At 42.6% G+C, this 21,022-nt stretch overlaps 1 protein-coding gene across 3 annotated transcripts in view; it reads left to right on the top strand.

The window, feature by feature from the left end:
- RORA (RAR related orphan receptor A) overlaps positions 1 to 21,022 on the top strand; it is a 382,907-nt gene that overhangs the window by 344,178 nt on the left and 17,707 nt on the right. For all 3 annotated transcript variants that reach the window (XM_042039179.1, XM_042039181.1, XM_042039180.1), the window contains one exon: positions 14,622 to 14,707. In XM_042039179.1, coding sequence (XP_041895113.1) covers positions 14,622 to 14,707 — 86 coding nt within the window. The remainder of the gene's footprint in view (positions 1 to 14,621; positions 14,708 to 21,022) is intronic.

Genomic DNA, 21,022 nt, shown 5'->3' with positions numbered 1-21,022 from the left:
TACTTAGGCCTTCATATAGATGTTGATGGTCAGTTCCATCAAGTTCTATGTTTTCAGTACTGGGTTTTCCAGGTTTTTTGTGGGCTTTTTTCACTCGGAAAACATGTAACACATGTGACCAGAGACTTATATAACACGAGATGTCTCATGTTGAGGTAAGGAAACCATCTTCGAGCCAGATATCTGAGACCAGTGTTGTGTTATCTCCATTGCAAAGATAACAGACATTAAAATTCTAGAGTCTGGTAGCCAAATGGCACAGCACCAAACAGGATAGATTTTCTTTTCCCCCGAGTGGTAAATCGTGTTAGATAATTCATGATGCAAACTGCTGTTATTTCTAGAGTATGTGAGCCTCTGATGGCAGAGCAGATTTTCTTACCTCTCTAGGTTAGATGAAAAGCTGAACGAACTTTGAGAACTGCAGAATATGGCAGTAGCTTTGCTGCAGTAGATCAGCTGATACTTCTTTGCTTGTATCATTTTACTCCCTGGTGTCGTTGGAGTGGTGCAGCTCTTACGTTCTGCGCTTTTTTGCCTTTTTGTGAGGAACAAGCGGGATTGCAGATAATGGGAGAAAGCAGTGGAGCATTCATGGCAATAATTTCTAAGAGCTGGAGATAAATAAGCAGGCAAAGTTGAAGACTTATCTGGGTGGGGGTATTAGCATTTTGAATACCCTCTGCACAGATGCAGTTATCACTTAATTGACTTTACACTAGAAAGGCACTTCGCAGCTGTAAAGAAAAACTTCTGCACGTAGTCTACAGTGGTTCCTTTCTGCTGTACCAGACACTTGGGCTGCTTTACTCCCGGTGTCAGCTACGGGGGAAGGAGAGAGCCTGTTTGGGATCTGCCCCTCACAAGCTCGGTTGTGGTGTCCAGCACTGGCCCTTCCTTTTCGGGATTGCCCACAGTGGCTGACCCACGGCTGCGGGAGGGAGCCCTTGTTCTCCAGGGCTGATTGCTCCCAGGCCAGTCCTGTCCCTGCAGGGGCTGGGGCCGCTGTCGCCGCCTTGTAGCACCAGGCCCAGTCACTGCCCTCGGGGTGAAGTCACTGCAGCTGGTCCTGGGTCTGTCTGCCATTCCCACCCTGTGTGAGAGCTGGGACCTGCCTCAGCGTCCCTTCCTGAGGATTTTGAAGGCAGTGGAGAGTTCTGCATTCGGGGCTGCAGCGATCTGTGCCACACACGGGGCCGTGATGGATGGCTCCCCGGAGAGGCAGCGCGACGGGAGCGAGCTGTTCTCCTGCGGCACACGCGGCTCCCAGGGCAGCACAGCCACCTTCTCCCCAGCCCCGTTCCGTGCGGACAGGAGGGGGAATTGTGGCAACCCGGAGAAGACAGCTTGTTCATTTTGTTTCTAAGCCGTCAGAAACAAAGAAGGTTGTTTTGAGTCTTAAAGGAATTTTGTGGGGAAAGAGTCGATTGTGTGGTGTTTGGAGAGGCTGCAGTCAGACCTGTCTCTGCCGTGCTTTGGAGAGAGCAGGCTGCTCTCTTGCAGATGATACCGTGCCTGTGTTAACCCAGCCAGTGCATTCTCATCGATTCCTTTAATAGACGAAGACGGGTGTTTGGTGCCTGAACACCTTAGTTTTCCCACCCTGATTTGCTGAAGGTTTGTCAGAGTTGCGCAGAAAACGTCAGCAACACCCTCAATTTAATGGGGTCTTTTTCTGTGGAATAGTTACTTAGTTTGCTTGTAGTCATTATTTTAAATTTTGCTATCTAAGCATGTTAAGGTTTTATTGGTATTACTCCTTCAACAGCAATATTGGTTACTCCAGGCATTGTTTAAAAGCTTTTTTTTTTTTTGGCAATTCTTAAAGAGAGATTTGGCTTAGAGCAAAATCAGTAAGGGGAAAAGAATTAGGAAATCAAACCCTTCCTTTCCCTTTTTGAACCTCTCAGTTTTCCAACCTCATATAAGTACGTGAAAGGGGTTTAACAACTTTAAATTGGATTTTGGAATGTCAGATGACTCTAATAGCCTTTGTACACAAATAACAACAGAAGAGCTGATTATTGTTTCTGGGCTCTGTGATGCATTTACGTAATCATTAATCTTGGCACTTCTTTATCTGCAGCAGATTAGGAGGCCACTGTCATTTTGAAGACTGCCATTAAGTAGACTTTGTTAGTGTTTAAATATGTGAAGCTTAACTTTAAGCTTCCTTAATGTATGCAGTGGAGGTATCCTGTGCCTTGAATAGAGCTGTTGGAGTAAGTTTCAGTCACATATCTGCTGCCACAGTCTGACCTCAGACATGGGTTTATGTAGTGTTTGTTAATCAGCCTCTGAAGACACTTTGAAAGATTTTTAAAGGTAAAGCATTAATATATCTGTTTGCTATCAGCGAGCAAACTTGCTTTATCTACTACCTTTCAGTTGGTTTAATCATTGAGAGGCAGGAAATTAAATGCTATGAAATGAGTAGGCAGAAAGGGTGTTAATGGAGGTCGTAGCACCTAATCTGATGGTGGCAAAGGAAGAGCTTTTGCTAGACCTTTTCTTTCCACAAGCTTGTAATTTTCTGGAACGTTTTTGTGGGCAGCTACATTTTTTTCTTTCATGATCTTTGTCATGAAATGAAGATGGTTTTCAAATACTGGGTATATCATATATAGACATCATGAGAGTATAAAGAGGCACAGAAACAGAGCTAAGTCCTGGGAGATAGTGTGAGCTTGGTTGGTGGGGAATATCACTGTAATGTATGGTTTCAAGAAAATGTTTGGGAATAAAGCTTTCTCTGTGGCAGGAGTGTTTTTGAGGTTGTTTGACAGACCGATGGTACATTTATTTTGTAATGTAAGCCAGAGCCCGTAAGATTTCCATCTCTAGTGACAGTATCTTGTATGTTCTCCGTGGTGCAGTTTTTGGGGATGGGTCATAGTGTTTTCTTCCTGTGCTCTTTTCCAGGAGAACATCTGAGGAATCCTTCTGACCCCACATATACACTAATATTGCTCCCTCTGAGGTGGGGCAGGGGCTGAATAAGGTGTCTTTCTTGGAGAGAAAAAAAAAGTATATTTGTTCAGCAGAGATTTGACCTTTTGTCATAAAAAAGGCTGTAAGCTTTCTCTAATATTTGTGTTTGCCAGTGTCTTAATATGTATCAGGAAACATTTATCAGCTGTAAACCATTGCTTGGTTTTGAACTTCAGTAATAATTTCTTTGAAATGGAGGAAACACGGGTGTAGTTAATCTGTTTTGTGCTCCCACTTCAAAACCTTGAGAAGTAGCTTCTTCTGGTGTCCCTCGGTTTTATTCATCCTCTGATGACCTCTGCAGAGGACTCACAAAGAGGAGCTGTGACAAAACCACACTATACACTGGAAATAATGGTAGTGGAAAACATCTTTGTATGAAAAACATGTGACCCTGTGTCAGGCTAGAAAGATGCAGAATATGGACTTCAGGAGAATTTTTTGTGTGAGGTTTGAGGGAACCTGGTTGTGATTTGCTTGCAATAGCCATAAATCACAGATGGAGTTGCAGAATTCACGCTCAGTATTGGCTGCTGTGTGATGAATCCAGGAAGGAGGTGTTGGAGGGAGTTAATAAATGAGCAGTGCAGCTAAAAGGCTTTTTACTGTTTAGACTTCTGGAGTTGGTTTTGGTTGTTATTGTTCATCTCTTAGATGAATCATCCGAAAATGAAAATTTAAACTAGACATTTAGAGTGCACCTTTGTGAGAAACTAATGATTCTACTTGGCATACAGCATCAAAGGAAGCCTTTTTAATGACATCATTTCATGTACAGCCAAAAAGAAAAAGAAAATATCTTAAAAATGCAGATGTAGTCACTTCAGAATGATGGAGTTTCTAGTCTGGGTGAAATACTTTTTTTTTTTTCCCTGCAACTTTTTCTTTTAAAAGTAAATTCAGGTTTTGAGTGGTTTTTCATCAAAGTGCAGCTCTCTTGTAGGGATGTGGTTTCTGCACCAGTCACATTTGTCTGGCTTTGACTTATTCATGCAGAGTCCCATTTCTCAATGCACAGTGACAGATCCTGCAATTTCTGCAGAGGCCAAACCCTTTATGAAATCTGTGCAGCCCAGCAAAACAGCAGGACAAGGCTGAATCATGGCAAACACTGTGAAGGGACACTTTTTGGGTTCCCTCTGCTTTGTCACATCTTGTGAGTTCATTCCATATTCCTCTTTACAAACTGCCGTGCTCTCTCCGAGGAGCCAGCTGCTAAAGTGGAACTCGACTTGGCCAAATGGAAAGTACCAAAGGAAGCATTGTGTGCGTTGTGATGGAGAACGTGTGGTGGGGATGGGTTGCTAATCAGAGTCAGCCTTCTAAGGAGTCGTGTGAGGAATTGTTAATGCTTGGTCTGAAAGCTCGGTGCACATTTGTACAAGTGATGAGGCTGCAGCGGTACCTACCCACAGTCAGCTGGTGCTGTAGGCTCAGTGCATGTTCCCTCAGGTTCTGGGCCTATCACCTTGCTAATGAGTGTAGTTGAAATTGTAAATAAGTTTGACACTATGTTGCAAATGATTGTTTTTTCTCAGGTCTGTGTGGTTGGTTGGGTTTTGTTGTTTCCTTGTTGATTTTTTTTTAATCAAGTACTTGTGGCTGTCATCTGGTCTGTGCTGGTAGGCAGCCTAATAAGATCACTGAACTGAGATGGAATTTTGCAAATGGATAGCACAGGTGTGTGTAGCTTCTTAACAAATCCAGTGATGGAGCTTTCATGTTGTATAAAAGGAAGTCAGAGGCTGTTTACCACTGCTCTAAAAGACCTTTCCTTAATGAAGGCTGCTGTAATTCAGGTACCAACTGAGTGCCTCTCATACTCCTGCATGCGGTAACTCTCTGCTTGGAAATAGGGGCCAGAATGATTGCCTTCCGAGAATTGGTCATTTGAGGCTGTTTGCAGCCTAGGAGAACTAACTCAGGTAAAGGTTGTTGTGCTGTGTTGTAGCGGACTTGCTGAAGTGCTGCTTAAAATTGGTGAGTGGTTGATAAGTTCTTTATTTTCCTACTACAAGCGAATAAACAGAAATGTCAGATTTTCCCCTAAGCCAGTGCAGTCAATTAGGGAAAAGAAGGTGGGAGGACAATGTTGGAGTTAACAAATTCCAGTCTTCAGAAGACCAGGTCACACTTCAGAGTAGGAAATTACATCAAATGGGGCTCTGTGCATTAATCTGTGAAAAAAATGGGGTAATTTGGACTTTTCACTCTTTAAAATGCTACATTTCTTCAAGTCTTTCTTTATTAAAGTCAAGTCTTTATTAGTTTCTTCTAGAGATTTAGGAAATGGGGCAGAAGTACAAATACATTTAAGCTTTTCAGTACGGGTTTCTTTTTGAAGGAAAGGGGGAGAGTTCATTTAGTATTGTCCAGCTAACTCCAGCAAATAAATTAATCCTATTCTCCTGAAGATTTCACATTTTGTTTTCCTCTCCATTAGTAGTAGAGAATGAAAGAGCAGCGTACAGACACCAGGAAGGACAAATTGGTGTAGATTTGCTTTTCCCAATGCAAGAGAACAATAAGTTGCAAAGACTACAAGAAACCTCAGTGTGATTGAGCATTCAAGGCCACTTTGCTTCGAGGTGCACATACGTGTTGGCCCCCAGCTCCATTCTCTGTGCCATTTTTCATTTGACAGACCATATGCACTGGGTGGTTTGAGCAGCACAGGGATACAGGCTGGATCACAGTAGAACTCTGCTTGTGCCCTGCTGCAGGTGTTTGTCTTCACAAATGCTCCAGGCTAGTCATCATCTGTAGGAAGAAATTAAGGATGTCAAAACCTGAGTGAACTCTAGAATCCTGTAAAAACAAACATGATGGATTCACACAAACTCCAGCTTGCTGCTTACTGGATAAATGCAGCAGCACATTAGAGCAGCCAAAGTCAATGCTGGCAGTTCTTGGGGTAATAGCTCACACCTATGTGGCTCCTAAAACTTATATTTTGTGTCATTTTATCAAGAGAAACGCTTTGTAGGTGTGTCATTAGACCTGTAAGCTTTGTTTTTGGAAGTGAAAAGGGAAAGTAACAGAAGTCAGACCACCAGCACTTCGCTTGCACAGCTCTGTAGGAGCTTCTCTCTCAGCAGTGCTGAGCGCTGCAGATTTGTGGGGCTGGAGCTCTGCTCATTGGTCCCTGGGGTCATAAGACCAAAAGCCGAGATGTGGCAGTAAGTACCAGTCATCTGAGGTAGCTGTAGGTAGAGATAAAGGATGATTATCCTGCTTACCTAGATAGAGGAAATGAGACACCAGCTAGCATCCCCATGCTCGCAGCATAGCAGGACTAGTGAGATTATAGTCTCTGTAGTACCTATTTCTTGACATGCAGTTCAGAGCTTTGATTAAAACTTTACTATATTTCATTAGAGAAACACATGATTTCAGTGTCACTGTGTTTTCTTTTCTTATGAAAAACTTCTTTTGAATTGCTTTATTTAACAAGAATTCCATTTAGCCTGGTCAAATTAATCATGCCCCAAGCTGTGTACATTGTAGCCAGTGTAACTCCTGTTAATTTTCAACCAGAGAAGAAGAGACAAATGAAATAATTAAATGTTTATTTGTAAGCACATGAGCCACCAAGAAAGTGAGAAACCAAAATGTGGCAGAAAAAAATGGTGTTTCATGAGATTTGGAAGTCTGTTCCGACCATGTGGAAATCATCAATCCAGTCTTCAAATGCTTTGGTTTTGAAATGCAAAGGACAGCATTGCATAGCAACACCTTTCCCTTTGTTCTTTGCCATTAAGTTTGTTTGCTATGCCTTGTTACTGTGTCTGTGTGTTGTGCCTGGTGAGGGACAAAAAGGGACCCTCCAGAAGAAGTTGTTGCAGTTGGACAGCTCTTGGTGTATATTTCTGCCATCTTCATTATTTGTGTGTAAGTTCATGAACGTAGTAACAAAGCTGGAGCTTGAGGAGCTCCGTAGATTCCAGAGTGGGAAGATGTTAATTATATGCCTCAGATGTAACAAGGGATTGATTGTCCCAGGAGCTGCTCATCTGTGCTCCTGGACAACAGAACACCTCTGGATGTGGCAGGCCTGGCTATTTTGGTTGAGCCCAGACTTGGACTTCAGTGGTTTGATGTTACAGTTTGGTCTGTGGAATGGTTTAATAATGTGACCAGAGTCCTAAGCTGCAGTTGTCTCTACCTGTCATTCCTTCAACAAAGGAAATCAAATCATCTGGCATTAGCTGCATTCATTGCTCAGTCAGGAAAAGAGTGAGAATATTTCTGGATGGATAAAAACAAGATAGTGGAGAGACATGAGTGTTACACCGGAGGGAATTAGAATCATGTAGTGTTGTACACATGAACAAGAGGGAGCAAATATCATCTCTCTGAGTTCCTCTAAAAACCCTCAGATAAGCTTTTAGTTTGTGTTCCTAAACACTTGCAGAAGTCCTAGATTCTTTGTGTTGGGACTTTGTTTTGATTTTTCTTTATAGGAATTAAAAATATTATGATGATATTAGGGCTTTTCAGCAATTTTCTATTTGAATATAACATTAAAAATAGAGACCTCACCACAACAACTTCACTGAAACAGTTTTGCCTGTTAGAGAACCCAAACTATTTTCCATCTTGCCTTCTTCCGTTAGCCATTCAGGTGTCTTTGTTGAAGCCAGTGCTTCATGTAATAGCAAAGCTCTAGTTCTTTAAATTAAAATTAGTGTCAGTAAAATTTCTTGTGGCTTAAAGGAAAACAATAACCCTAAACATCAGTGGTCCTGGCATGGGAATATGAGCTCTTACTGCACTGTTCCCTCCCGTGTGCCCAAATCAAACAGAGGTTGAAGGAATTCAAAGTCAGTCTTGCAAGGCCCAGAAGTGCTCAGGTGGTGCCATGCTATTTATCCTGTATCTCCTTTAATATGAACATTTCCAGCATTTGGGAATGCTGAGAAATGTCAGTGACCTGCTGAGGGATCCAGCTGTGCCCAGGCCCACAGAGCTCGTCTTGGCATTGCAGCATTTCTGCCTTGTGTATTTGAGGTGTTGCTCATACTTTACTTTTAATTAATACTTTGGTGGCCATGTTCGTTTCTACTCCACCCATCACACCCACGGACTTCAAAAGATTTGTACCAGTATAACCTCAGTATTTATTTTATTACCAGTGTGATTTCCTAAGGAAACAAGGCTTGGAGAGGTTGTTTGTGTTTGTCTGGTTTTCAGCTCATCACCCCAATCCTCCCCGTTTCCAAAACATTTCAGCCAAGCTTGAGAGCGTCAGTGGTTCCAAAGATGTGAAAATTGAAAATGCCAGAAAGTTCCCCATCTGATACCCCCCTGAGGGACAACTTGCAGCTGAGCTCAGCTGTAGGCAGGAGAATCTGTAATGGAGAGGAAGATGCAAAGAATATCCCATGTGCTGGGAAGGCTTCTGCTGGAATTTCAACCTTACTGGACCCCAGAAAAATCCAACCATGAGACACAAATCTCTTTTGTTAGTTTTTCACTGGAGCTGTCTGTTTCCAGGTCTGTCACTGCAGTCTCCAGTGGGGCCTGCTCAGAATGCCTTTATGGTGGGGACTGTGTATGGAATAAACACACCTTCACACAAGGAATGGGCAGGCTCTTGATCGAACACTTACTGTGTGTTCCAGAATCGCCTCAGATACCTCCCAATCACCCATCATCCCCAGAAGCACACAGGGGTTCAGTATTTCAGGGTGAGTGGACAGATGGTCACTTCACAGAGTATATGAATGGGGTGGGCAGAGCTGTGCTGCCACCAGTGCTCAGTTCAGTCAACTGCAGCGTTTGGAAGCTGCAGGTGTTCGGAGGCGAGTAATTTGCAGCCAGCTCAAATTACTTAGGGTACATGACAGAGCAAATTATTTAGGTAATGAAGCTGAAAATGCAGGAAGATTAGAATATTATATAGTAAAATGATTCCATGTTAATTCAGTTTGTGATCAGATATCATGTTGCTTTAAATACCACATTACATGCAGTACCTTTGTTTGTGTCAATGAATATGTATGAATATGTCACTGAATATGTATGCCTCCTAATTTAATCAATATACTTACAAACAGCACTGGCAGGGATGTCTGGCACAAACTACATCCCTCTAGAAGCAGGTTGGCCCAATTTGTGCGTGGATCATGTTCATTTCAGAGCCCTTCTGAATTAGCTGCACAGTCGTGCACACCCAGTGAGGTGGGCACAGGTGAGCCACATCCAGGGAAAGGGGTGGGAGGGGTTGCTGCAGCCAGGGAAGGGATTCCTCCTTAAGCAGTGCCCTGAGCCCCAGGAGGTCCCAGCTGCAGCCCTGCCTGCTGTCCGTACCCCTGTGGAGCCTTAGTGCAGGTCCTCAGCTCCTTGGCAGCTGTGGGTCAGTGAGGGATGCTTTCCCCGGAAAGCCATGCAGCCAAGAGGGATGCACAGTGCCCACAGAGGTTTTAAGGAGTAGAGACTGGTCTGGCAGACTCATCAGTATCTGCTGAAGTCCATCCATACTGAGTGGAAAAGTGTATACCTGGAATTTCTGGGTATTCTGCCTCAGGAGCTGTGACTGGGAGCTCCTTAGATGTGCTTGTGTCTCACTGGTGCCAGCAAACACAGGCAGCTGGGACCCCGCACACCCTGGGAGAAGAGAGCACCTCCTACACAGCTTTTCCTTTCCAGAAAATGCTGATTTTTTTAGTTCAGAAATAGTAAGAGACAGTAGGATTTACCTGACTTTCACCTTCTAAAAGTTAGGCTTGTAATTAAGGTATCATTAAATTCCTTCACTGCTGAGTGAAGAGGAGGCATCTCCACTCAGGGGTTCATGCTGTTTGTCTTGAATAAGATGAATCATGCCCTTTTTCCTCCTTGCTTTCTCTTTCTTCCTTCCTTTTCTCTCTTCCTCCCTTCACTCTAGAGCAGACAAGACAATTAACTTCATTCATTACCCAACTTTCTAGATCACTCAGGTCAGCTGGGTGGATCCCCCAAAAGACAGGAATGGGACCAATTTTTGCATCCACTGAAGAGCCCTTCCCAGGATACCAAATCTGAGGTCTCCTACCTGTTGTGAATTGGGGAAAAATTGTTATTTGTATGCACGTACAATTCTAAAATAACAGTGTGAAAGTAGAAAGAGGAAAGGAAAAGAAAAATCCTTTTTCTACCCCAAGACAATTAATTCAGTAGAAACAAACATTTTATTCAGAAACATTAATGGGGAGGAGAAAGTTTCTGTCTTTGAAAAATAATTTTTTATTTTAAAAAGTGTGTTCTCCGAGGTGGACTGGTAACACACTTTCCTGGGCTGAGGTTCAGTGTGTTTCTGTTTAAGTGACAGACCTGGGGAGAAAGGTGACCTGTGCTTTGCTTGGCTGTACAGGCTCTTGACCTGATCTGAGTCTGCCTCATGAGTTAGAAAGAGAGAAATTAAAGATTACTATGAGCTTGTACAGTGCATTCCCTTACAGATAGAGAATTAGATTTTCTCCCTTCTCTACTGCACAAACTGGACAAGGAATAAAGCAACATTTCATTATGTGGGAATTAATAAAAAGGGAGAGGCTGTCTAGAGGGTTTGGTTGGGGGAGGGAGCTTGAAAAAGGCAGGCAAACCCAGTGAAACTGTTCCAGGTTTGGGGAATAAACTCCCCTAGAGCAGGAGGGAATAAGGGCATATTCTTCTGTTCCAGGTGCCAGCAGAAGATGTCATTGAGTGCTCTCACTGGCTGGCTGGTACGCATGTTCCCTAGGAATTAGGTGGAGGCGATGGTGTTATTTAAGCATACCAGAGCTACTTCAGACAGTTGCCATGTGAAGACACGGTGGATGAAGGAAGAAAAAATGTTCGGGGGGAAAAACACTGGCTTTTTTCCCTGTAATACTTGGGCTCAAGTTCCTGTTCTGTCTGATTTTGAGCAGATCAGAGTCCACACACCTTTTTCTGGAAGCTCATCTGACATTACAGCAGGAGGACGGTTACCAGACAGTCTGGTGATAGGAACAGCTGCAAGTGAAGGCACATTAACTGAGGGGTGTTAGTGGATGGCAGAGGCCCTTTGCTGTGGAGATGAGCGTGTTTGACATCAGTTTGTAGGGATTGCTGCCTCCAGCCCTGGGAAGGTCCCTTCTTTCTCTCAGGAGTCCTTTCTGTAGCAACTTGTTTGGTGGTGGGTCTTGGTGCTGGAGCTTGCATTTGTTGCACTTGGTGGTTTGTTTGGGCTTTTATTCCTCCTCTTTGCTGCCTTTGGCACAGAACAGCCTTGGTAGGATTTTGGAGCACTGTTATTTCAGGGTGTGAAAGAGTCTTAGGCCTTTAATCTGGGAGTACAAACTACATCTGTCACCTGGGTATCTGTGGCGGTTCCTAAGCAACCACAAGAGTTTATTTTTTTCTGCAATTCATATTTAAGAAATAATTTGCTCATGCATGAACCAGCCTGAATCAGCCTGAGCACCACCCCAGGAGACAGAAATTGTAAACTGTAATTTAGGCTAATTCTGGTCTAAAGCATGAATTAGAGTATTTTATGTAATCTTGAAAAATATACCATATAAATAAATGTAAGCAGAGAACAGGTACAATTAATTTGAGCACAGTAGGAAGCTTTAAGTAACTCTGGGAATGTGAGAAACCAAGTCAGAACATATTCTTGACATGTAAAAATATTTCCCACCTGCCTTGTTTGCATAAGAACAAGGTTTTAGCAAGTACATATTTGCATGTCAAAGTTAAAAGTGGGGAAAATATTTTCACCCTTGTAAGAAAAAATGCATAATCTTGGCACAGGCAATTTGCATTTAGTAAGTTTAAAGTATCTTAAGTCCTTTCATGCTATATGGGAAGTGTGTGAACGTGCGACAGGGGTTCCATTTCAATGAGTTGATTTGCAAAGGTACCACGTGGAGCAGTAATTGATCTGATCTCTCTGTGCATTAATTTGTACTACAATTGGTTGTGGCAGTCCCCAGCGATTTGTGCATCTGAGATTCATCCCATTGTCCTGCATCTCAGAGTGCAGCAGTAAGTTGGAGTTTTAAATGCTGTGTGCCTAATTGAAAGGAAGTACCTTGAAGATGTAAATTTGGGGAAATCAGGAATTCTGAAACTATACCTGATTTGGTGCCGGCGCTCATAAAAATGATGTTAGGGAAATGCTGGTACAGCTGGACCCTGTGAATCTGTGGAGATTCTCTTACACCAGTAAAGCACCCTGGAAAATGCATTTGGGACTAATTATGGCACCTTTTAGACTATTACTAACCTAGCTTTAGGCCATCACTTTGAAGGCATGTTACATTCCTTCAGAAACACTCTGCAAATGTCCTGTTGCTTAAGAAATAGGGATTGCATAGACAGGCTTCATGGGTGATTTAACTAACATGCTGGAGATTGTAGATAAACTAGATCCAATTATATCATACCTATTCAAAATAAGGCAGTAATTATGTATATAAAAGTGAAATGTAAAAAATACATTGCCATGTAGCTGTGGAGATAAGCCTTGTCACTACCCTGTCCAAGGAGCTGCAGAAGGCTGCTAATTCACTGCAGCAGAGGAGAAAAATAATCATATGTTGAAAAGGCGCAACTGGGATTTGGGAGAGCTGTTCTGGAATTTGCCCACAGGATTGCTCTGTGAATTTGAACTGCACATGATACAAATCCTGAGTTTCTGTGAATTTCAGTCTGTTCTCCAATTTGTTGATGTGAAGGGGGGGTTATGCCACCCTTCTGCTGCAAGCTCACAAACATGAGGCTTTAGTAATAATTCATGGAGCACATTAATGAAACAGCACACGTATTATTTTTCCCTTTTATTATAGTTCACTTCCTGCTCCATTGTGTTTAATGTGTTAGCTGAAAGCAAAGTGAAATTAAAAACCATTTTTGGGGAAGAAGCATTTCCTTCCTTAAGTGTGCTAAACAGACCTTTTAATTTCAGCCTTTTATTTTATCGCTGCAAGGATGGTGGGGATTAAAGGTCAAGGATACCAAGGTTGTTATGATGGAAGCAGATGCAAGTGGTGTCCTGCTCTATGGGAATACTTAGAAAGCTGCTGATACAGAACTGCCTGGCAAAAGCCCTGTAGTCCACAGCTGTTGGGCACTGCCTTCCCCAGCAGAGCATTTTAGCTGCTCTTAGCTTCCTGGGAGCAAACAGGTCCCATTTGGGTGCTGCTCAGCTGCCCCGTTTGATGTACCTGGAGAATATTTTGAAGTGATATTTTAGCACAGTGGGTGCTGTGCTACAAGTCTTCTGGCTTCTGCTTGATAGTTATCTTATGCTTTGGGCCACATCCTGAGCTCTGTTGGGCTGCAATGAAATGGAGCACACAGCAGCACTGCAAGATGATTCTTGAGTAATAATAAGCATCCGGTTAGGGATTTAATGGCATGCAAAATGCAATGTTTTTAGAGTGGACATGACTTTCTGAGAACAGAGTACAACTGAAGTTAAGCTAATGCATTGTAAGACAGTAGTATTAGATGTGATTTTGTGTGTTGTCACAGACTGGATAGCCGTAAATTGGATGAAAGAGGAGCTCTCAGTCGGGCAGCTTGTGAATGGATTTGAGCTCCTCAAGGAGGTGAACAGCACTTGTTAATGTATCACAGTTACAGACACAGAAAGAGTTGCACTTGTACTGTTCCAACTAAGCCACTGCCGGAAAACTGGTGCAGTTTCACCCTAACACACGGCAGCAGAGCGAGGGCTTTGCTGGGGTTTCAGTCAGCTACCTGTGTGTGATCTGTGTTTGTGAGCACAGCCAAGCACACGTGAAATGTGCCCTGCTGGTGTTTGATCACTAAAGCAGTGCCTGAGCACGGTCTGTCCAAATTTGCCAGCAAAATGACTGCAGCCTTGCACTCCAGAAGGAGTTGAGAGGTGTCCCTGAGCATGCAGGAGTCCCTTCTTGAACCCATGTATTCAGATGGGAAGGTGCTTGACTTAGAGGTAGTCACACACTGAACTGAATTCAGTAGGTAGGTCAGGGCTTTCATGCCTTATAACTGTACGGCATTTTCCAGACTCTGCCAGCTCCTTTGGTTTCAGTAAACTGAGTGCTTCTGTATTTTCCTGCCTTGTTTGTTCTGTGGTAGGTAATACACAAATACGTACTGATAAATTCCCTTTTGATTCAGATACATAAGTTTTGGGTTTCCCATGCAGAATGGAGTTGCTCTTTGTCTTGTAACTTCTCGTTAGGGCTGGCCAGTTGTGTGTGCTGGGCGGATGCTGGTGGCTCTGGTAAGGGTGGTGTGTTCGCTTCCAGGCAGGGCAAGCTTTACAATTACCTGCTATGGTCTCACATGAATACAGTTGGAAGAAACCTTTCTTGTGTCATCTTAGCTCTTTGGCCAAAATGTGAACTCTCTTACTCTTTTTGGCTTTGAAATGCTGATTGTAGCCTTCTTGTGGGTTCTTAAACACCTTCTCAAATGACCCATTTTAATAACCCAAAAGCTATTATATAACGAGCAGCCATAATTTAGTCCAAAGCTCTAGGGGATCCTTGCAGTTCAGCAATGAATAGTTAATGCAGTATAATGTTTAGCAGGTTATTAGTTTTCACTGTACAAATGCTGATCAGGGAATGCTTTTATAAGGTGTTTAAAAGAAAATGTAATTAACTGGTTGCGTGCTTCTGTTGCAGCTCAAATTGAAATTATTCCATGCAAGATCTGTGGAGACAAATCATCAGGAATCCATTATGGTGTCATTACATGTGAAGGCTGCAAGGTAAGCTTCTGAAATATTAGGTCTGAAAAAAAGCATTTAGCCTTTTGATAGTGATTATTTTCCCTCTTTTTTAAAGAACAAGCACTGTACCTAAGTTGAATATAAAATCGTTGGGGATTCTGAAGTACTGGTTTTATTTGGGCTTTAAATAGGACATTTCTGTGACACACACAGTTACAGTGCTGCAGATTTTAGGACAATCCTCAAAATCACACAGTTGTGCTGGGTATGCTGTAAATTGTCTCTCTCTGCATAAGCAGAAGAGGTACAGAGAGATGATCTGCTTCAAGCACACCACCAAGAACCTGTTCAGTGCATTCAGCCGAGGGAGGGTGAGTCTGGCTTTCTTGAATCTCCCTGTCTCGTTTTACTCTGTAAATTGCTATGAAGCTCTGTCAAAATAGGTGGGAGATGTCCTCTCTGTTTTCTTTTTCACTCTGCTACAGTTACAAATCTATTCTGTTTGGCAGGGGAGATGGTGTTTCACAGTAGCACATGCTCTTGGTGTTCAGCATGCTCGGGTCTTGCTGGGAGCATTACCTGTTCCTTGTAGTGCAATCACTGCTGTGTAAGGTTTAGGCTTTGAAATTTTTCCTGGAATTGTACCTTTGGTAAATCTAATGAAAAAGAATTGCACTAGAAGCATTAATATTTTGTCCAGGGTGTCTGTCACAACCAGGAATTAAACTGGACAGTGCCAGCACCAGGCAGAAGTGAAGCTGATCACTCCTTTTGATCCCTAGTGCAGAATTACGGCGCTGGCTTGAGGTGACACAGTGTGCACAGCCATACTCTGGCTTGTTGCTCTCTTCATGTATGTATGTTGCACTCCCATGCTGATAGGTTTTCTCCTGTTAATCTATACTTGAGGTGTGAAGAATTGATGTTTATGATAGTTTTTAGTCTGCTCTCTTGACCTGCTTGATACTACAACCCACCTTCAAAAAGTAACTTCCTTGCATTCACATAACAAAGTTTTCTTTTGTATTTTTCCAAGGAAGATTTTTGTGTTTTCATTAACACATCCTCTCAGACTTGTGGAAGTATTGATAACAAGGAGGGAAAAAAAAAAGTAAGAATCTTGGAATTATATGGGAACAGCACCTTCTGCCCTTTGTGACTGCTGTTGCAATGGAAAATGCAAGAAATGCACTAAAAATGCATTGATAACAAAGTGGTGGCCTTTTCCAGCTTTATGTGGTTAAGCAGCCTGTATCCAATTTCAGCTGTGGGAAGTGCAGACATTTGCAGTGAGAATTCTGCTGTTTGACTGTTTAGTCAAGGATCAAGTTGTGTTCAAGGTCTGAGACCTCTTTAATCTTTAAATGGTTTGGGACCAGAGTACCTGCGAGAGAGATCCGTGACATCCAACCCTGAGTGCAGACACAGCGGGGTTAATGTGGTGCTGATGCTCGGCTGGGCCTCCCCACATGGGTCTTCTCCAAGAGCAAGAGCCCAAGGACAGAGAAGCTGCCAGCTGTGTTTTCCTTCCTTCATCTTCATGCACTTAGTGAAAAATGCATGTGCAGTATACTATGTTTTAGAACAAATGATTTTCCTTCAAATGCTGTATAAGTTGAGTTCACTTGGAGCTCTGTGCAATTCTCTGCTTCTGAGAATTCCACCAGAATGGTCAGCTGGTGGGAAGGGCAGAAGGGATGCTCGGCACAGTGAAACCCATTTGAATCTTGAAGGCAGAGTGAGAGAAGTAAGACAGTGGCCCAGTAAATGATTTAGGCATTTTCTCTTCCTCTTGAAGGAGCACAGTAAAGTTTTATAGCCATACAATTTCAGGCAGAATTTTAAAGCCAATTAATATCAACTTAGTTAACCAAGTTATTTTCCTTTGAGAAGCTCACTCCTAAAGAAACTCAGTCTTCTTTAATGCTAGAGCCCAGATGACCTGCAAGTGACAGACTGGAGCAGTGCTTGTGGGCACAAGTCACAGGAAGAGCGTGCATGATTGTGACCTAGACAGCATTTAAAATGCCCTCCTGTGGCTGATGGATTCTCTTTGTGCTACGCTCTTCCACAGTAATGTCAACAGAGTCTCACCCAACAGAACTATTTTGGCTGGCGAAAAGGTTGGCATAGCTTGGCTTCTGCCAAAGCATCCAGGTGTGGATTGGTGTGGGTTTCTTTTCCCAGCTTTTCTGTGGCTACGACTGCTGCAGGTTTGAGCATGCTTACATTGCACTTCATGTTATGCTAAACCTTCCTTTGTAAAATCTCCTTGGCTACAAAGACCTCGTTCCCAGTCCTGTGCCTTGGCTCCTGCAGCCGATGTCCTGCACAGTCGCAGAGAAGCCAGTGAGGTTCTGCACAGGTGCCACAAACCCATTCGTGTGCATCAGATGGCGGGACCAAGGCCGTGGCTGTCAGAAGGGAACAGCTGTGCTGCTGCCCTCAAGCCAAGCTGTCAGGAATGATCTACAAGCAGCAACAGCAGCAGCAAAGTCGGGTGTTTTCAGCTTGGACTGGTTTCACTCCACTTTGGCGTGAACTTTAATGTTACTTAATCTTAATGTTAACTTAAATGTTACTCTCTAAATACTGATAACCAGCAGAAATATAATTTATTCAAAACTTAAAGTGAAGTTTTAGTTGCAAAGACCTACTGTGCAGTTCTAGTGTGTATCACAGATGAAATCACAGACCAGCTCTTGACAAATTGACTTTTGCTGAGCCCGTTGCTCTTCTGCAGCTTTGCAACCCTTGCATTTCACAGAGTTGAAAGTGTTCTGGCCAGGTTTTGTTGTTATATTGCATTTCACATAACTAGACTTGAAGATTTGTAATGAAACCCATTAGTGTTTCTTGGGAAGTTTTCATTTCCTACCTTGCTATGATGTTGCTGTTTTTATGAAGTTAGTGGCAGTGTTCTGCACAGGCCTTGAGTACTCCCAACCCATCAGCCTATTTAGCTCAATCTGAATCTGCCTTTAAAAAAGTAAATTTAACATCCCCTCATCTTCTCCCCCTAAAGTGAAAATTTGAGGATTTTAGCCAGGTTGTATTTTACACTTTATCTAGGAGGGCTTCTGTGGCTTATTACAAATAAAATAAATTTTTAAAGAGAGGGTGGTTGTAGGAGTCCTACTGACAAAACTGCTCTATTTGTGTGGGGCACTTCACTCAACCCTTAGCTGTGGGAACCCTTTAACAACCTTTTATGCTGTAGGAGGGACCATGCTGGGAAAGGAGAGTGGTTTGTACACATCCATGTTCTTTTCTCCTAGATGAAAGTTGAACTCAGTTCCACATTGTCAATGAATTATGTAATTTAATTTGCAGATGCAGTTACTTGGTGTTGCTGTCAATAGCACATGCCCAGCTGACACACCAGTGCAGTAGTGATCCCTCTTGTTACCTGACTGCATGCAGCTGGTCTTACAAAACCATCCATGCAGGGCATTTCTGGGCATTTCAGACCTTTCATTTCAAAGGTTTGTCAGTACTGGCTTTTGCCTCATGTCTTTTAAGACCTCGGATGATCTTGTTCATTGTAACTGCAAAGAACGTCTGGGTTCTTTACTTCAGGAAACAATACCTGGTGTTCTGTCCCTGCCCATCTTGCTTTTGTTTGTTGACAAACACAAGCTCACTCCTGTCTTTATTATCATGTAAAACTGAATGGTTTTGCTCTGTTTTCAGTGACACTATAACTTTGTTATCAAATATTTTATTAACACTGTTTAATAAACAATATTGTCAGAGCACTCTCCTCTCTTTACAACTAAGATACGTGCTGCTGGTTATAAAAGGGTTAAAAATCCGATTTGAATGTTTGCCTGTCTTTTGTATTACAGTGTATTTTTCTGATGTTACTTTAAAGAAAATTTGTGTTGGTTTGCTTTAGAAAACAGTAAAAGAATGACTCCCCCCAACTAATTGTTAATTGCTCAGAATATTGCAAAACTTAATGATACGTGGAAGTCTTTAAGTATTAGCTATAAATCATGGGATTATGAATAAGCCTTTGTTGTCACAGGCTTGCATACAGTCATTCCAAAACGTCTGCCATTAGGATGCACCAAGGCAGCTGTCAGCTGTTTTCTTGTAATTAAACAGCCAATGAGCAGCTAATTAAGACATATGTGTATACAGAAGTGGAAGTGGGTATGTTAATGAACTGTAGGAATCAATTCATTAAATGAAAATTTGTCAAAAGACCAAACATGAGCTCAGTGTTTCAGCCTGTGCACGGTGGAGAGGGGGCCTGTGTGGTGCCATTTGGGGCACAAGGGAAGCACAACTGGCTCTGGAGCCAGCTCAGACACCACCATCTCCAATGCTGAGCTGCTGAGCAGAGAAATCACTGAAACTATTAATAGACTTTGCAAAAACTGCTATTTACATTTCAAAGTCTTTTTTAACAAGTTGTTATTCAGACTGACTTGCAGATGAAAAGTTCTTGCACCCTTTTTTCCCCAAACCTGATTTCTTGGCAGCAAATGAAAACCCATAGACTGTGTTGTGTATAAATAGGAGTCTGAAACGCAGGGACCAATCTGTGGCTTGTAATGTGCTCTGCTCTTCTTCTGGCACCAAGCGGATCCATCTGCAGGAAAAGAGAACGTGCAGAGCTCAGTGGCTGGGGCTGGATCTTTGCGTTGACTTCAGGAGGGGCCGAGACTTGACCCCGATGTGCCGTGGGCCAGAGTGGTTGGTCCAACACTGGGGCTCCCTTAGTGCAGCACCAGCTTTGTCTCTGTGCTTGATCAGGAGGGGTGGCTCTGCCTTGGCCCACTGGGTCACATGAAATAATGGCTGTAAACATGTATGCAATTAAAGCATGTGGCCTGGGCTAGCTTGCATAAGGCTTGAACGTATACACGTGTACCAAGCATGCATCCACCTCCTCCTTCCTGATGGAAAAATTATAGCCAGCTCCGTGCCTCTGGCAAAAGCTAGGGAATAGAACAACAGGATAGAGCATTTCTCCTTTTAATAAAGGAGGGAAAAAACCTAGAAAGAAACTGTAGGTACTTACAGAAGGCTCCTGTAATAGGAACTTCCCCACATGTCTTATATGTGAAAGCCCAAGGACCACCAAAAGCTTACAAAATTCACAAGTAAATGACAGTACCGTAGAACAAAAAATTCTCATATGACCTTCGTTGTCAATTCACTCCCAAATCTCAGATACCTGTGTTTCTGAGCTCTGGACAAGTTTAGATTAGTTTTTGAAGTTTGTGGGAAGGTTTTTTTGTTTCTTTAGCTACTACTGATGTTTTCTTTGGCTTGTTTTTAAAAGCACTCTACTGTATCTCTGGTTTGTAAAGTGCAAGTGCTTTTAAAGGCCTGGGTTCAGGCAGTTCTGCTCTACTGAAAAATCTAGCTTCAAGCTGTAACTTAGCTGATATATTGTACACTAAAATGTATTGAGCAGCTGTGTCTCTAGGGAAAATCTGGAAAAGGAAAAGGGCCAGTATTTTCTCCATTATAATACTAAAAATAATCCTCATCTTGACAAGGCTATTCTTAATAAAATTCTTAATAAAAGGCTGCTCTTAATAAAATACACCAAACTGGCAATTCAGAATCAGTATATACCTCAGCTAAAGGGGAAAACATATGGATCCTTGAGGTTATTGGGACACATTAGTTTCACATATTGATTAGGCTGACTTTCAGAATTGCAGAGTGGTAGAGGGTTTCATGCAGTTCATGTGTGAGAATGTCATTCAGTGTAACTAGGGAAGTGTTTGGAGAACTGAAATTTTCAGGGGCTGTTGCAGAATGCCTACCAGTCACTGGTCAGCTCAGTCCCTAATCCTGTTTTTCTGGTGAATGGCATTGCACTTGGAGTTTAGTAGTGAACCCACTTGTACTTGCACTGGAGTGACAGGCTCCACTGAAGGTGCTCCCAGAACTGGAAGTTAATCTATCTGTCTACCCAAGAGCTGGTTCCTCCAGAGAGATCAGTTGTGATGTTGGAATGGTAGGCATTTCCATGGTATTTCAGGTTTTCTTTAGGGTGAAATGCATTCAATTGGAGCTCAATATGTGCAATACTTTCAGTCTTAGTGAAATCATCTCTCTATTGACAAACGTGAAAAAAATGGTTGAAAGTTCAGTCATATAGAAACAAAGACCAGAAAAAAAGGGGAAGAAATTATGTACAGGGAAACAGGATTAAAGACAGCATCTTCAGTTTCCTTACTTTTTTTTGTTTTCTGTTCCGTGTTTCCTTAGTAAAGCTTTGATAAAAGGGATGTAATCAACAAAGACTGGTGCCCTTCTGCTAAGATGGAGCAGGGGCTTTGTCTCAGTGTTTTGCCATGTTTCTGTCTGCAGCCACTTTGATATGAA

Source organism: Corvus kubaryi, unplaced genomic scaffold, assembly GCF_017639235.1.
Source record: "Corvus kubaryi isolate FWS band 111438036 unplaced genomic scaffold, C.kubaryi_AGA036_p1.0 37394, whole genome shotgun sequence".
Taxonomy (NCBI): Eukaryota; Metazoa; Chordata; class Aves; order Passeriformes; family Corvidae; genus Corvus; species Corvus kubaryi.
The sequence above is the reverse complement of the archived record's forward strand: the minus strand, read 5'-3'. Positions and strand labels throughout refer to the sequence as shown.